General features: G+C 41.2%; 1 protein-coding gene across 1 annotated transcript; it reads right to left on the bottom strand.

The window, feature by feature from the left end:
* Positions 1-5,787: 5,787 nt before the first annotated feature.
* LOC121381863 (acetylcholine receptor subunit alpha-L1-like) lies at positions 5,788-12,723 on the bottom strand. The gene is made up of 3 exons (XM_041511239.1): positions 12,521-12,723; positions 11,591-11,745; positions 5,788-7,004 (listed from the first exon to the last, which is right to left on the bottom strand). The coding sequence occupies exons 1-3, from the start codon at positions 12,602-12,604 to the stop codon at positions 6,656-6,658; spliced, it is 588 nt and encodes a 195-aa protein (XP_041367173.1). The 5' UTR covers positions 12,605-12,723; the 3' UTR covers positions 5,788-6,655.
* Positions 12,724-18,498: the final 5,775 nt, after the last annotated feature.

Genomic DNA, 18,498 nt, shown 5'->3' with positions numbered 1-18,498 from the left:
AAACGCCATTGCAAACTGGTTTTATGATATCGTAGTGCTAAGATAGCCTCGAAAATATGGGCTCAGGGTCCTTGGGGGCGAATTTAGTTATGAACCATGCGTGCTTCATTGCCAGACAGCAATGCTTCTTGGTTTGCCATTGGAAAGGTATTCAGTAAAATCTTTAAAATATTTGTGAAAATGTATTTCATCATTTGGGCTCATTTTATATCTCTTTCCCCCCCCCCCCCCCCCCCCCCCCCCCAGCCCTGATTATATTTTTTTTCTCTTTTTTTTTTATCCAGCCACCTTCGCATTCCATTATGTATATTTCTATGCAGACACTTGTGGTTGAATAACAGCACCATGTTTCATTCCATTAAATCTTCTTTTTTCTTGGTTACAGAGTGCCATGTTGAGGTGTTCTTTATATGCTGGAACTGATCACTAACGACCCCTAATTAATGAAATATAATGAAAAGAAACTGATCAGTTGAAAGATTATTATACTGGAAGGTCACAATAGGTTTTACCATTAAGATTATTTATTACAACAGGTCTATTTTAGTTATGTTTATGTTGTGAGTATAATCGATGGTGTTTATGACAATATAATAATATATGTGTGCATGAAATTATTAAAATATATAGACTATACATATATGGGGTTCCTTGGAATGTTGTCACATATAAGCAATTTCATCAAGTTACCCTAGGCACACATGAAACAAATCCTTTGGTCTGCATTAAGGTAAAATTAGTAATGACATTTATTCGACCCAACTACATTTTGCTTACTGTTAAAATACTTAAAATGCTAAAAAAAAGAAGGTGTGTTATAAATTAAAAGAGGTATGTCCATCTAATGTTGTGGTTATATTAATAATTTTCTTTAAAATTTCAAAAATAATTAGATGTCTGAGGTTTGGCCTTGTATTTGATTTTGATGCCAATGAAGCTGTATTAACAACATTTGTGAATATTAAATGAGAACACTATAACTTTACAACCATTTTAACTAGGATCCAAATTATTGACCATCTTGTATTTATTGTAATTAAATAAAACTGTAAATGTTGGTACGGGTAGTTTTGCTATCAACACAGACCTTCTTTCCTGTTATCACTGTGGTGATGATTACTTGTTCTCTCATGGGGCCTAGGCCGTTAACAATATCTTTCCAGGGTCCACTGCTCTGGGTCCTTGTTTCAAACCGTTTTACTGCAGTGGTACTGTATAATAAAAGCTGAACCTTATGTTCAATTGACTTGACTTATAATGTCTTATGTTCAATTGACTTGACTTATAATGTGGGTTGCTGTAATGTAGAGTTGTGGACTTCATTGCATCTTCTGGGGGTTTTTTCCATCAGAAAGATTAGGGTCTCGATGTTGGACTAAAAGTTTTGCAACCTACCTACCATCCTACCGACTACAGATGTTATTCCTTACATAAACAAAATTTTATTTAGAAATGTGGATTTTTATTTTTGTTTTTACCAATGACTAGCAAAGGTCGATATTTTTCCACGAGAACCCTGGTATTATTCGCAGATTCCGCTGCTGAAATGGTATGTCCCATGGACAGAGGGACTTAATATAATTTTGTCCAGCGATTGTGACCATTTTTTGCATCTACTTCAGAATTACATGCCACAAGCATCTAGCGTTAAAATTAGACATATGGCCATTAAGCTTTGGTATGGTACATACATGGCTGTTTTTAAACCTCGTCCTTTTTTCATGTTAAGATGAATATTAATTATTGTGCCTGGTACTATTTGACAGTATGGTTTGGGTTGTGAATATGAAACCGTCATTAACGTTATGTATATTTTTCAACCAAGTCATCCATCTCTAAAGCTTTAGTCAGTGGTCATATTTGTTAAAAGCAGAAATGCTTTTGTGGTGGTTTCCATTGGTCCCTGGTCTCCTTTCCCTGCCGATAGGACTGGAATTCTTCAGAAGTCTCTGTAACATGCATAAAAACGGGTCTTTTAATATTGCATTTAAAAAAAAAAGGAAAAGAAAAAAAGGCTTTTCCTCACATTTGCGGTATAGGTATTGCCACGGTGGAACCATGGATTCAGGCAGCTAGCTCTGAAGGATTTAGGCCTGTTTATAGGTTTGGGGTTTGAGCTTAAGTATTAGTATGGACTAAAGTTGTATCACGGTTATATGACTTAAGTCTGGATTCTCAAGTTTTAAACATGGGTCCAGGTAAAGATTTAATAAACAAGGCTTTGGTTTCGTCGGTGTTAGTAAATTTGACTTGTACAATTGTATGGTCTAGTATGTCACTGTAATATATAGTTGCTGAGGTCTTGTAGATATAGGCAACACAAGCACTACCATTCATGTAATAAAATGATTTTAAAGAGTTTAAAAGTCATGAGAGTTATTTTGTTATGCATGATTTATTCGTACTCTTTGGATTGGCAAAAACAGAATGGTGTTCAAGAAAGCGAGACTGACTTTTAAAATCTGTTAAACGTGTGGCCGTGTTGAGGTTTATCTCCGTAATTTAGCAAAATATTTATAACAACATTTGATTAGGTTGCTGTGGGGTTTTTGTTTTTGTTTTGGGTGTTTTTTTTTTCAAACCAGGAGCCTTATTCACAAAACTCTTATGCTAGGCTAAAAATACCAATTGCCAGCAAAAAGTTGGCCAACATTCTGCTGTCACTACTTCTACGACTGTCATGTTGCTAGTCTGAACGCTCTTACAACTCGATTCTCGTCGTATAACCCATTAGTTGTTAATGTGAGCGCACCCGTCGTAAGTCGGAAATTTGGGAAATTACAACGCAACCATCGAGTTGGCCAATTTTCTGCTGGCAGTTGGTAGTCTGAGACTAGCATAAAGTCTTAGTTGGCTTTTTAAAGGTTCTTTTGAGGGTTCCGGGAATCTGTGGCATGTACTTCATTGTTAAAATGACGCTAACTGCTGACATCAAGTGAATCGATGTATCAGTGTGATTTTAAAGTTGACTAGTGATTGGAGGATTATACTTTACATAGCAATAGACCATGTACCATCCTTGTAATGCTGGCGTTATGTGCTATTTCATCTCCGTCCTTCTGTCTGTCTGTCTGTCTGTCTGTCCGTCCGTCTGTCCCATATATTAGTTTCCACACTAGTAATTTGACAATAACCGGCGTCGTGGTTAGGCCATCGGTCTACAGGCTGGTAGGTACTAGGTTCGAATCCCAGTCGAGGCATGGCATTTTTAATCCAGATACCGACTCCAAACCCTGAGGGAGTGCTCCGCAAGGCTCAGTGGGTAGGTGTAAACCACTTACACCGGCCAGTGATCCATAACTGGTTCAACAAAGGCCATGGTTTGTGCTACCCTGCCTGTGGGAAGCGCAAATAAAAGATCCCTTGCTGCCTGCCGTATAAGAGTAGCCTGTGTGGCGACAGCAGGTTTCCTTAAAAAAAACACCTGTCAGAATGACCATATGTTTGACGTCCAATAGTCGATAAGATAAAAAAAATCAATTTGCTCTTAGTTAAATAAAATAAACTTTTTAATTTGACAATAATTAAGATATCGAGCTGACATTTTGTATATAGCTTTATAATGTACTGTTACAGGTCAAGTTTGAATTTCATGGCGATTTAATCATTTACAGCCCTTGAACTTGGGAAATATACAAATTTACTCATTTTCACAGAGTTATGGCCCTTGAACTTAGAAAATAGGAAATGTATAGGTCCCTGTAGGAGACATGTATTGCTTTAATAATAATCTCGGAAGTCCTGTTCTAGATGCTTGTAACTCCTAAACTGCGGACAAAATATCGAGTGTACACGTGGCTGTTGTAAATTGTTACATATACATGGCTGTTTATGAAAAATTATACCTTTAAGCAATAAAAAAAACTGTCCTAAATGTGACTCTTATCTCTGGAGTAGCCTATAAGATACCGTGAATTTTTAATATACTGAACAACAAAAGAAACGCGAATATTTTAATATGTATATTTAATGATATAATTAATGCGGTAAATAGACTATAAAAATGGACTTAAAATGTTGACAAGACAATAATTTTAATAGACACAAAAGCTAATAGGTTTTAAACTGAATACTATTATTTTAAAAAAATGAAAAAATTATAGTACAATAAATATAGTTAGAAATACACTTTTTTTTGTTTTTGTTTTGTTTGTTTGTCTTTAAAATGCTCCATCTTCCGTAATTATGCAATTTTATATGTGAAATAGATGCCAAACACGTGTAAACGCACGTCCGGTATAACTGCTAGTAGCAGTCGTAAACTTTCGATGTTTAGTGAAATAGGCCCCAGGCTCCGTATTCATAAACGAACTTAAGTCAATATATGATACTTATTAATGTATTTTAAGTATGTATTTAGGTATCCTACACTGACTTAAGTACGTTTATGAATACGGAGCCTGGGCTCCATCTGCACAATACAGAGTCGAATGGGCATTTGGCAAAATAGTGGTTTATTCCATGAATTTGTATCTATTGCCTCGTCTATAGGACAGCCAGTCCCGAGGAGATCCTTTACTGGAGATTCCATCCCTCTTGCACCGCCACAAAGAGGATTGCCACTCGTGTACTAAATCAAAACTGGCATCGAACAGAACTCCCATTAGAATAAATACAGTTGTAATGAAACGTACTCGTATCATTGAAGATGATCGTGTGCTGGTTTTAAGAAGTTCTAATAAATTCTAGCTTAGCGGATCTTAGGTTTAACTTGGAATTCTTATTAACGTGCCCATATTCCCCTATGGTTCGATCACTTAGGTTTAACTTTATCCAGTAGATTGTTTTGTTCGTGGGATCACTATTAAAGCAAGTCCTTATAGGTTGCTAGGTGAGTGAAGTTGCTTTAGCTGTACTTGTCTGATTGTCATCAACGATCTCTGGATTTCAGGACAGTTTGTTGAGTGTAACGCCTTAGTACATCATCATATGGATTCAGATCTCGTGTTCACATCCATTTGGTATTTCTTGAAAAATTAGGATCTAGTTACTGTTTAAATTGCGGCTAGGGTTTAAGGTGTTTCCATTTGGCGAACTCTTACCAGTTGGCCTTTAAAAATGCAAGAATGATAGTTTAATTCACGCAGTTCTACTTTTGCGTAATGCATTTTTCATTATATTTAAGACATGATTGTAACAGTGGCGTGTTCAGGAAGCCGACCGCTCGCGAATAATTTGACTACATTTGACTCGTGATATTTAACACACCAGGTTTCAATACTGTTGAGATATTGTAAACGGATTAGGCTGCCATTTTTTAAAGACACAAGCACCCACTGTTTCTCAGAAGATAATGTTTCTGTCAATAATCTTGGTTTTACATACCACGATGCAGCCCGTTTGTAAAAGTATCGCATCCAAAAAAGCAGTTTTAAAATTATATTAACTGTTTCGCTAATTGCTATTTCCATAATTCTGCCCATTTCCAACTCTATCGCACACCCATGGGCGTCATTTGGTGGGGGACAGGGGGGACATGCCCCCCCCCACTTTTAGCAGTGGGGGGGACAGAATATCTGATGTCCCCCCCCCACACACACTTTTTGGGATGGCAAAAAATATTCAGTGTACATGGTGGTGTACTACTCTAAATAATGTTCTCAGACAGCTACAATGACCTTCATTTTTCAAAATTTTCTGGGGGGGGGGGGGCATGCCCCCCGACCCCCCTAGAGTCGTTTCACGCCTAGGGCGCTCGCGATTAGTCGCACGAAATATTGTTAGAACCCAATTGTCCCCCCCCCCCCCCACACTTTTTCCTTGCAAATGACGCCCATGCGCACACCCCTACCCCCCTCCGTCCCGGAACCAGTCGCTGGCGAAGTCGGAGATTGTGCTCAGGAGAGACGTGTTTGAACCTTAACTGGACGTAGGCACGTTAATATGTTATCCAATTCAATCCCAATCAGTTTTAATTTCAAAACGCCGTTATGTCTGTTGAAGTTGCTTTTTGTTTTTTTAGATTGTTTTTTTTTTTTAATGAGTAAAGGCGTTACATGATGGGGATAAGAAAATTGGATTGGCGTGAAAAGCAAGCGATCTTTACTGTTGTGAAAAACCAGTTTCTTTTATATCTTAAAGATTTTTTTTTTTCTATTATTTTCAACATTTTAAATGAAACTTAAAATAGATTGTCAACAGAATAACTCCTGAATTAAGTCCACTGAGCCTCAGGACCACATTTTCGAAAAGTCCATCACTACTCCACACACGAAGAATTCTTTCGAAGCGGATGGCAGGCGCATGTGCAGATGAAGGGGGGGGGGGGGGGGGGGGGGGGTCGAGGGTAGAAACCCTTCTTCGTTTTTTGTCCAATATATTTTCCGGGGTAGCAGATTCGACCCCCACCCCATAAACTTCAATCGCCACAGTCTAGACCCCTCCATGCCACAACTAACCATAGGCGTACGGGCTCCCATTTATGTAGGAGGGCATGCTGGTTTTTGCCCGAATTAAAAAAAAATCCTGTCAAGTACTTAAAGCTATATATATATATACTTTCACCGCCGATTCTTGTCGGCGAGTAGTTGACTCGCCCAGTCCTACTGAAATCCAGTCCTCATTGTTCAGTCAATTCAGTATGATTTTAACACGGTACATATTAAACGCGCCTGGATGGGGTGAATGTGAGGGTAGGAGGACAGTGAGTTTCTTCTCAGACTTGTCTTCGCTGTAAGGTAATTTCAAATGTGATGTCGACGTAAGGCTCCGGGCAACACGGGTAGTACTCGACGTGGCGGGTGGAGTTCGTGCTGATCACGGCGTAGTTCGGATTCTGCTGGAACCATGCCATGTCGAAACCGCGTTCACCAGCCTTCATCTTAATGTCGAACATGTTGCCGTCGTATGTCCACGAACCGAACTTGAGTTTGCATGTGAAGCTGTCGTTCGGACGATGCTTGTCAATGGAGCACCGACTCTTGATGGACGTGGGTCGCACGTGCGTCAGAGACCCATCGTGATACAGAACGAGCGGCACCCGAGTGAAGTGAACACCGGTTGGGCTGAAATATTAAAAGAAAGAAATGTTTTATTTAATGACGCACTCAACACATTTGATTTACGATTAGCAGCAAGGGATCTTTTATATGTATCATCCCACGGACAAGATAGTACATAGCACGTCCTTTGTTAAACCACCGACGGGAATCGATCCTAGATCGATCGCGCATCCGGCGAGCGCTGTACCACTGAGCAACTCCAGCCACCCCCCCCCCCCCCCCCAAAAAAAAAAAAAGAAGAAGAAGAAGAAGATGTTTCAAGTCACATGTTAGGGCGGGTTTTAGCTCAGTCGGTTGAGTGCTCGCTTGGGGTGCCTGCGTCGCAGGATCGAACCACCGCGGTAGATCCATTCAGCTGATTGGTGTGTTTTTTTCTCGTTCCAACCAGTGCACCGCAACTGAACAATGAATGAATGAATGAATGAATGTTTAACGACACCCCCAGCACGAAAAATACATCGGCTATTGGGTGTCAAACTATGGTAATGCAAAGAATCCTGTCTGTGAGAAAGTGCATATAAAAGATCCCTTGCTGCATTAGGAAAAATGTAGCTGGTTTCCTCTGATGACTACGAGTCAGAATTATCAAATGTTTGACATCCAATAGCCGATGATTAGTTAATCGATCTGCTCCAGTGGTGTCTTTAAACAACAACAAAAAAGTTTTATTATAAAATAGACAAACAAGGATGTCAAAGTTACCCGTGCTGTCCGTGAGCAAATTTGTGGGTTTTTTTTGTTTGTTTGTTGTTTTTTGGTGCTTTTTAGCAGTCATAACTCCTACCCAGTGCAGATACGCTTGACCACATTGGGCTATATAGGTTTATAAAAGAAGGAAATTTTTTATTTAATGACGCACTCAACACATTTTATTTACGGCTATATGGCGTCGGAGGTTTATAAAAGAAGGAAATGTTTTATTTAACGACGCACTCAACACATTTTATTTACGGCTATATGGCGTCGGAGGTTTATAAAAGAAGGAAATGTTTTATTTAACGACGCACTCAACACATTTTATTTACGGCTATATGGCGTCGGAGGTTTATAAAAGAAGGAAATGTTTTATTTAACGACGCACTCAACACATTTTATTTACAGCTATATGGCGTCGGAGGTTTATAAAAGAAGGAAATGTTTTATTTAACGACGCACTCAACACATTTTATTTACGGCTATATGGCGGAGGTTTATAAAAGAAGGAAATGTTTTATTTAACGACGCACTCAACACATTTTATTTACAGCTATATGGCGTCGGAGGTTTATAAAAGAAGGAAATGTTTTATTTAACGACGCACTCAACACATTTTATTTACGGCTATATGGCGTCGGAGGTTTATAAAAGAAGGAAATGTTTTATTTAACGACGCACTCAACACATTTTATTTACGGCTATATGGCGGAGGTTTATAAAAGAAGGAAATGTTTTATTTAACGACGCACTCAACACATTTTATTTACGGCTATATGGCGTCGGAGGTTTATAAAAGTTAAGTTTGTTTTGTTTAATGACACCATTAGAGCACATTGATTTATTAATCATCGGCTATTGGATCTTAAGAGAGGAAACCAGCTACAAGAGATCTTTTATATGCAACATCCCACTGATAGGAGATCACATACCACAGTCTTTGATATACCAGTCGTGGTGCACTGGCTGGAACGAGAAATAGCACAATGGGCCGACCGATGGGGATCGATCCTAGACCGACCGCGCATCAAGCGAGCGCTTTACCACTGGACTACGCCCCGCCCTAAATTACACGTTAATCAAATGTTAACTTTAAATGTATCCTGTCTATAATACATTTCATGAATATCATAGGCGTATGGCTATTAGGTATCAAAGTTATATAATGATCAACATCACTGTAAAATTAAAAAATATATATATTGATATCAAAGACATCAAAGAAATAGACACATTAATTAAATTTTGTGAAAGACATAACGAAGCACATAAAGATTAAAATTATCAAAAAGACAAAAATAAACGCTATGATAAGACCACGAAAACAGTGACCAACAGAGATGTGGTAAACAAACCAGTAGTACAGGACCGTAGCCAGAATTTTGAGAAGGGAGGGGGGGGGGGGGAGTCGTATAGGCTTATGTAGCCAAGAATTTTGGGGGGGGGGGGGGGTCTGGGGGCATATTAAAAAAAAAAGGGGATCGACCGACACACCCCCGATCCCCCGACCCCCCATTGGCTATGGGCCTGAGTACTGAACCGAATTATCAAGGCTAAAAAACACAACAGATTTGAAAGTATACAGCTGCGAAAGATCAACACAACATGCCAAAAATAAAATGTTCGCTAAGACAAAAACAAACGCTGTGGTCACGCAGATCATGCAAACGGTGTATGGAGCTGTGATAAAGAAACCGATATTGCACAACACGAAAAACATGTCTATAAACATTATAGTATCACAGATGCTTGTATAACTTCTTTCTTTTTTTTAAATTTCGAAGATATACTAAATATATGTTGTATTCGCCACTGTCAAGGAGACCCATGGAAATGTTACCACCCTATACCACGGTGAGGAATAGTATACGAAGGAGTTACTGATTTGTTTAACGACACCACTAGAGAACATTGATTTATTAATCATCCGCTATTGGATGTCAAACAGTTGGTAATTTTGACATTACAGTCTTAGAGAGGAAACCCGCTACATGTTTCCATTAGTAGCAAGGAATTTTTTGTTTTTGATATGCACCATCTCACAGACAGGATAGCACATACCACGGCCTGATATACCGGTCGTTATGCACTGGCTGGAATGAGAAATAGCCTGATGGATCCACCGATGGGGATCGATCCCAGACCGACTGGGCATTAGGCGAGTGCTTTACTACTGGGCTACGGCCCGCCCCACCACGACGAGGAACAGCTAACGCAGGGGTAACTGAAACGATTACTTCAGAAATGAAGGGAGCATAACAGTAACACAAGTAGCTGTACAGCTCGACTGAGTTTTGATTCTGTTTAAACTATGGATTCAATCTGCACTCAACATGGACCAAATCAACTGTCTGGTTTTAAGGGGTGTTCTGGTATTCGAGAAGGGGGCAGGGGGCAACTATCAGGAGTTTGTGTTTCTACTGATAAAGTAAAACTGAACTAACATTCACATATGGTGCATTTCTAGGCACTTTCCGACATTCCTGAGTTTGCTGCAATTTTTAAGATGTTATCGACTAACAGAGACATTTTAACAATTGTAATTACATATCAAATATATTTTTCTGCATAAAATATTAGTGGCTGTATACGATCGTTCTAATATTTGTACTAGGTTAAATTTCATTTTATTTCCTAAAATATGTTTTTTTCGTACGTACGAAATTATCTGAAGACAAAATCCAGTTTGGTTTCTTACAAATATCAAAACGATCAATAACACACTGAATATATACACACTGATATTCTAAACAAGAAAATATATTTAATATGTAAGTTTAATCGTAGAAATATTTTTTTAGTCGGAAACATCTTACAATGCAGCAAACTCAGGAATGTCCCTTTAATAATGTTTTGCTGTCAATGGGTCGTTTGTTTACAGCCAACAAGACTTGTATATCTGAGCGTAACGTTTTGGTGAGATTTAGTTGAAGTGCGTGACGTCAAACTATATTTGTGCTAATCGCGATCACTTCAGAACTTTGATTTACTAAATATCGAATTAAAATGTAATTTTAGAAGTGTTATAGGATAAATAGAATTTGCTACTCGTGTTGTTTTTTTAAATATGTAAAATTACAACTTCGTCTAGTTAATCGGTATTTGTCTCGACAGAGCCTCGAAAAATAATGATTAACATAGACTCGGTTGATATTTTCCATATTAAAACACAACACTCGTGACGATTTGTTTGTTTGTTTTGTTTAACGACACCACTAGAGCACATTGATTTATTAATCATCGGCTATTGGATGTCAAACATATGGTCATATTGGCAAAGTCATAGAGAGGAAACCCGCTGCATGTTTCCATTAGTAGCAAGGGATCTTTTATATGCACCAGTGACGAATCCTCTATTTAGTCATCAAAAAGGATCTGATGATCGTAAAGATGTTACAGGTAGTACTAAACCAAATAACTTCCGGCTGGGTCAAAGTTCGAGATGCACCGAACTTTTGATAGAGAAGTTAACACCACAAGTCCAATAGCTTTATCTGGGCAAAAAATGTATGCAATTTTATTTCATATAGTACCACTGTGTCATGTAGCGTTGTGCTTGAAACATGTTTGGGGTACCTGTTAAAAATGTACTCAGATTTTGTGCTGAACTAGGGTAGTCATAGATGCTATCCGTTATGTCTGAAATGAGCAGCTTCACCCCAATATTTTTCTGATTCACTTTAAGGGCAAGGTGTGGTAGTATTTATATCTGTGGTGTTTATGTCGAATGATACGCTGCAGGTAGGAGTTTTAGCCACACGTTACTGTTGTCGTCTATGGGAGTTTTGGCCACACATGTTACTATTGTCGTCTATGGGTTTTGAATTGGTGGTATACACACTGCAATGGTAGCAGACTCGGGACAGTGCCTTTAAAATCCCACTCTGTCGACTCACCTGTTCCACAACATGACGTCAGGTTCCCACACCATGGAGGACGGAACCCGGATGTTCATGATGTTGTCGTATTCGTGGGGGTCCCATGCCAGTCTCCCGTCTTTCCACGTCATCATCATCCACGTCTGCATCTTCAGGGACTGAAACCTGGTACTCTACACAACAAACCAAATATCAATTCTGCATTTCACAAACCTAAATTGTATGGTGTGTGTCTTGTTTGATAGGTTTGTAGGCTATTTTTTGTTCTTATGTCGGTGTGATGGCGACGTATCTAGCACATGTGTAGTCATTAAAGGTGCAATCTTATCTCCCTATCTTGTAACATTAGATTTCCATCCTTAACATTTCTTGCAATTTCTTCGTTTTACTGAATTTTATTCTAAATTTTAATTTTACCTATCTGTGATATATATTTTTTTTTCTCCACAGTTCTGTACACTGTGTTTTAATTGAACTGTTGAAATTTTATATTTATGTTGATAATTCATTTTTGCATTTACTGTAGTTTGACACCCAATAACCATTAAACATTCATTCATAAATTCATTCATTCATTCATTCATTCATTCATTCATCCATTCATTTATTGTAACATTAAATTTCTAATGTAAAATACAAACACAACTACAGTGCTAATATATATATATTGTGTGTGTGACTGTGTGTGTGTGTCTCCGTCTCTTTCTCTTTCTTTCTCTCTCTCTGTCTCTCTCTCTCCCTCTCTCTCTCTCTCTCTCTCTCTCTCTCTCTCTCTCTCTCTCTCTCTCTCTCTCTCACACACACACACACATATATATACACATATATTCTCTTTCACACGCACACACACACGCAAACGCGCACACATACGCAAACACACACACGCACACACACAACAAACACACGACGCCTACGACGCCGCCTCAGCAAGATCTGACTAGTACATACCACATCTTCAATTTGCAAGAGAGTGATTGACAGGTCCATGGAGACGGTGGATGAGCTGTTGAATACCGGGGGAGTGTGTTTCATGTATCTAGGACTGTTGCTGAACAGGTCATGAAACAACCGGTTGTAGAGCTGGCCCGAGACTGCGTGCGATCCGAAGAAACAAATACTAAGGCATATTACACTAGAAAGGTGTTATATGAAGAATGAGTAAAAAACAATTAGATCAATCGGTATCGACTGGAGTTAACATTATGAAAAACCTAGGTCTACTCCCATTCTAGATACATTCAATTCAATTCTTTATTAACCGTGAGCGTGTGCAGCTGAACAGTTGACTTACACATATCACAACAATTTACAGGTATAAGGGAAGGTTTTATGAAACAGATGGATAAGGATAATAAATGTGTATAAAACTGTGTATAAAATTTAAGAACACAAGTGTCAAAAACTATCGATTCTCTTCTTTCAAACATTTTGTATAAATATTTTCCTAACGAATAATTCTTTTATTAATTTAGACATACGAGGAGAAGTTTGTGGCCTAAGGTAGAAGGAGTAATTTTTCAACATAATCTCCTTGTACATTAACACACCTAGTCCAGCGGTCATGGAGCGTACGTATCCCTTCCCTGCAGAAGATGGCATCTTGGACCACCGGGAAGTCTGTCACAGCATCCATGACGTCACAATCTCAGAGAAAATGACGACCACCAAACTTCTTCATCTTCGGGAAGAGGTAGTAGTCAGAGGGTGCCAATCAGGAGAATAAGGTGAGTGTTCGATCAGTTTGAATCCACATTCCTCGATGGCAGTCGTGGGCACTGTGGACTTGTGGACTGGAGCATTGTCTTGATGGAAGAGCACCCCCCCCCCCCCCCCCATTGTTAGCTTCCCCCTTTGAAACCTTGGACATTTGGAGTTTGTTGTGAATGACTGCATGGACTTGTTCCTGGGAGATACCTATCTCAGTGGCAATGTAACGCTCTGTTACTCGTCGATCTGTTATGGTGATGTTAAGAATCTTGGCGATGGTCTCCTGTGTGGTGACGGCGACTGGTCTTCCCGGACGAGGGTCGTCGTCCAGGCTCTCGCTGCCATGTTTGAACGCCGCAGCCCACTTTTTTACCATGCTGAAGGGGCATCCTCCCCCAAGTGTGGATGTTTGAACTCAGCAGCCCACTTCTTTACGATGCTGTCCGAAGGGGCATCCTCCCCAAGTGTGGATATTTGAACTCAGCAGCCCACTTCTTTACCATGCTCTACGAAGGGGCATCCTCCCCAAGCGTGGATGTTTGAACTCAGCAGCCCACTTCTTTACCATGCTGTACGAAGGGCCATCCTCCCCAAGTGTGGATGTTTGAACTCAGCAGCCCACTTCTTTACCATGCTGTACGAAGGGGCATCCTCCCTAAGTGTGGATGTATGAACTCAGCAGCCCACTTCTTTAACATGCTAAAGGGGAATCCTTCCCTAAGTGTGGATGTTTGAACTCAGCAGCCCACTTCGTTATCATGCTGTACGAAGGGGCATCCTCCCCAAGTGTGAATGTTTGAACTCCGCAGCCCACTTCTTTACCATGCTGAAGGGGAATCCTTCCCCAAGTGTGGATGTTTTAACTAAGCAGCCCACTTCTTTATCATGCTGTACGAAGGGACATCCTCCCCAAGTGTGGATGTTTGAACGCCGCAGCCCACTTCTTTATCATGCTGTACGAAGGGGCATCCTCCCCAAGTGTGGATGTTTGAACTCCGCAGCCGACTTCTTTACCATGCTGTAGGAAGGGACATTCTCCCTAAGTGTGGATGTTTGAACTCCGCAGCCGACTTCTTTACCATGCTGTAGGTAGGGACATCCTCCATAAGTGTGGATGTTTGAACTCCGCAGCCCACTTCTTTACCATGCTGAAGGGGAATCCTTTCCCTAGTGTGGATGTTTGAACTCCGCAGCCCACTTCTTTACCATGCTGTACGAAGGGACATCCTCCCCAAGTGTGGATGTATGAACTCAGCAGCCCACTTGTTTACCATGCTGAACGGAAATCCTTCCCCAAGTGTGGATGATTGAACTCGGCAGCCCACTTCTTTATCATGCTGTACGACGGGACATCCTCCCCAAGTGTGGATCTTTGAACTCCGTAGCCCACTTCTTTATCATGCTGTACGAAGGGGCATCCTCCCCAGGTGTGGATGTATGAACTCAGTAGCCCACTTCTTTACCATGCTGAAGGGAAATCCTTCCCCAAGTATGGATGTTTGAACTCAGCAGCCCACTTCTTTGTCATGCTGTACGAAGGGACATCCTCCCCAAGTGTGGATGTTTGAACTCAGCAGCCCACTTCTTTATCATGATGTACGAAGGGACATCCTCCCCAAGTGTGGATATTTGAACGCCGCAGCCCACTTCTTTATCATGCTGTACGAAGGGACATCCTCCCCAAGTGTGGATGTTTGAACGCCGCAGCCCACTTCTTTATCATGCTGTACGAAGGGACATCCTCCCCAAGTGTGGATGTATGAACTCAGCAGCCCACTTCTTTACCATGCTGTACCCAAGTGTGGAGGGCAGCATCCTCCCCAAGTGTGGATGTTTGAACTCCGCAGCCCACTTCTTTACCATGCTGTACGAAGGGAATCCTCCCCAAGTGTGGATGTTTGAACTCCGCAAGCTGTGGATGGACATCCTGAACTCCGCAGCCCACTTCTTTTACCATGCTGTACGAAGGGACATCCTCCCCAAGTGTGGATGTTTGAACTCCGCAACTTCGCAGCCCACTTGGATGTTTGAACGCCGCAGCCCACGTTTTTACCATGCTGTACGAAGGGACATCCTCCCCAAGTGTGGATGTTTGAACGAAGGGACATCCTCCCCAAGTGTGGATGTTTGAACGCCGCAGCCCACGTTTTTACCATGCTGTACGAAGGGGCATCCTCCCCAAGTGTGGATGTTTGAACTTCGCAGCCCACTTCTTTACCATGCGGTACGAAGGGACATCCTCCCCAAGTGTGGATGTTTGAACTTCGCAGCCCACTTCTTTACCATGCTGTACGAAGGGGCATCCTCCCCAAGTGTGGATGTATGAACTCAGCAGCCCACTTCTTTACCATGCTGAAGGGGAATCCTTCCCCAAGTGTGGATGTTTGAACTCCGCAGCCCACTTCTTTACCATGCTGTCTGAAGGGGAATCATTTTCCTAGTGTGGATGGTTGAACTCCGCAGCCCACTTCTTTACCATGCTGTACGAAGGGCCATCCTCCCCAAGTGTGGATGTTTGAACTCAGCAGCCCACTTGTTTACCATTCTGTACGAAGGGCCATCCTCCCCAAGTGTGGATGTTTGAACTCCGCACCCCACTTCTTTACCATGCTGTACGAAGGGACATCCTCCCCAAGTGTGGATGTTTGAACTCCGCAGCCCTCTTGTTTACCATGATGTACGAAGGGACATCCTCCCCAAGTGTGGATGTTTGAACGTCGCAGCCCACTTCTTTATCATGATGTACGAAGGGATTTCCTCCACCAAATATGAATATTTGAACTCCTGTTGAACGTGCCTCACTTTTTTCGCCAGTTTGTATTTCGGGACTTTAAAATGTCTTATAATGGTAATACGGGAACCAGACGATACAACCATACAAAGTAGCCCCCCCCCCCCCCCCCCCCACCTTTAAAAATCCGTCCCACGGGCCTGTGTAAGGCATCAGGCTGGTTTTTGCTCAAATTAAACAAAAATGCCCAAATCTTTCTCTGTATGTGTGTGTGTTTGCGTTTGTGTGTGTGTATGTGTATGTGTGTGTGTGTATGTGTGTGTGTATGTTTGTGTGTGTGTATGTATGTGTGTATGTATGTGTATGCGTATGTGTATGTGTGTAAGTGTGTGTGTGTGTGTAATGTGTGTGTTTGTGTGTGCGTGTGTTTGTGCGTGTGTATGTGTGTGTGTGTAATATGTGTGTATGTGTGTGTGTATGTGTGTGTGCGTGTGTATATATGTGTGTGTGTGTGTGTGTATGTGCGTATGTGTGTGTATGTGTGTGCGCGTGTATGTGTGTAAGCGTGTATGTGTGCAGTCGAGGGATAAAAAAAGGAAATCTCTAAGTGTTGGGGGGGGGGGGGGATCTGGAAGAAGTAATGAAATACTTTTTATTCTAGAATCAAAATACTTTGGCTGCGGTAGGAGTCGGCGATGAGGTTGACTATCAGTTTACCATTCGTACGTACAACATCTGAAACACTGTAAACATTTTAAAATCTTCGGCTTATTAATCCACGTCAAAAACTGGGACACAAAAAGAAACACACGCACACACACGCACGTGCGCGCGCGCACACACACACACACAATATCGCGCCCTCCCTCTCTCTTTCTCTCTCTCTCTCTCTCTCTCTCTCTCTCTCTCTCTCTCGCTCTCTCTCACACACACACACACATATACACACATATACACACATATTCTCTCTTTCACACGCACACACACGCACACACACACAATAAACACACGACGCCTACAATGACTCCTCAACAAGATCCGACTTGTACATACCACATCTTCAATTTGCAAGAGAGTGATTGACAGGGTCATGGAGACGGTGGATGAGCTGTTGAATACCAGGGGTGTGTGTTTCACGTGTCCACGAATGAACAGGTCCTTAAACAACAGGTCGTGGTGCTGGCCCGAGACTGCGTACGGTCCGAGAAACAAATACTAAGGCATATTACACTAAAAAGGTGTTATATGAAGAATGAGTCGAAAACAATTGGATCAAACTAGCATTAAAATCGATATCGAATGGAGTTTACATTATGAAAAACCTAGGTATACTCCCATTCTAGATACATTCAATTCAATTCTTTATTAACCGTGAGTGTCTGCAGCTCAACAGTTGACTTGCTTATATGACAACAATTTACAGGCATAAGGAAAGGTTTTATGAAACAGATAGATAAGGATAATATTTTAAAATGTGTATAAAACTGTGTATAAAATTTAAGAACACAAGTGTCAAAAACTATCGATTCTCTTCTTTTAATCATTTTGTATAAAGAAAGAAATGTTTTATTTAACGACGCATTCAACACATATGGTTAAGGATTTTGAGAGGAAACCCACTGTCGCCACTACATGGGCTACTCTTTCCGATTACCTTTTATTTGCGCTTCCAATAGGCAGGATAGCACAAACCATGGCCTTTGTTGAACCAGTTATGGATCACTGGTCGGTGCAAGTTGTTCACAGCTACCCACTGAGCCTTGCGGAGCACTGACTCACGGTTTGGAGTCGGTATCTGGATTAAAAATCCCATGCCTCGACTGGAATCCGAACCCATTACCTACCAGCCTGTAGACCGATGGCCTAACCACGACGCCACAGAGGCCGGTCATTTTGTATAAATATTTTCCTAACTCATAATTCTTTTATTAATTTAGACATACGAGGAGAGATTGATGAGTTTGTGGCCTAAGGTAGAAGGAGTAATTTTTCTACATAATCTCCTTGTACATTAACACACCGAGTCCAGCGGTAATGGAGCGTACGTATCCCTTCCCTGCAGAAGATGGCGTCTTGGACCACCGGGAAGTCTGCCACAGCATCCATGGCGTCATCATCCGAGGGAAAATGGTGACAACCAAGCCCCTTCATCTTCGGGAAGAGGTAGTAGTCAGAGGGTGCCAATCACGAGAATACGATGGGTGTTCGATCAGTTTGAATCCACATTCCTGGATGGCAGTCATTGTTGTGAATGACTGCATGGACTCGTTCCTGGGAGATACCTAGCTCAGTGACAATGCAACGCTCTGTTACTCGTTGATCTGTCATGATGATGTCAAGAATATTGGCGATGGTCTCCTGTGTGATGACGGCGACTGGTCTTCCCGGACGAGGGTCGTCTTCCAGGCTCTCGCTGCCATGTTTGAACTCAGCAGCCCTCTTCTTTACCATGGTGTACGAAGGGACATCCTCCCCAAGTGTGGCCACC

Source organism: Gigantopelta aegis, chromosome 9, assembly GCF_016097555.1.
Source record: "Gigantopelta aegis isolate Gae_Host chromosome 9, Gae_host_genome, whole genome shotgun sequence".
NCBI lineage: Eukaryota > Metazoa > Mollusca > Gastropoda > Neomphalida > Peltospiridae > Gigantopelta > Gigantopelta aegis.
The sequence above is the reverse complement of the archived record's forward strand: the minus strand, read 5'-3'. Positions and strand labels throughout refer to the sequence as shown.

Bases quoted from the DNA above. Each gene is read 5' to 3' on its own strand.
- LOC121381863 (XM_041511239.1), bottom strand. From the start codon at position 12,604: ATGAAACACACTCCCCCGGTATTCAACAGCTCATCCACCGTCTCCATG. The intron at 11,746-12,520 runs GTATGTACTAGT...TTTGTTGTGTAG, and splicing joins TCTTGCAAATTGAAGATGTG to AGTACCAGGTTTCAGTCCCT. The intron at 7,005-11,590 runs GTGAGTCGACAG...TTAATATTTCAG, and splicing joins GACGTCATGTTGTGGAACAG to CCCAACCGGTGTTCACTTCA.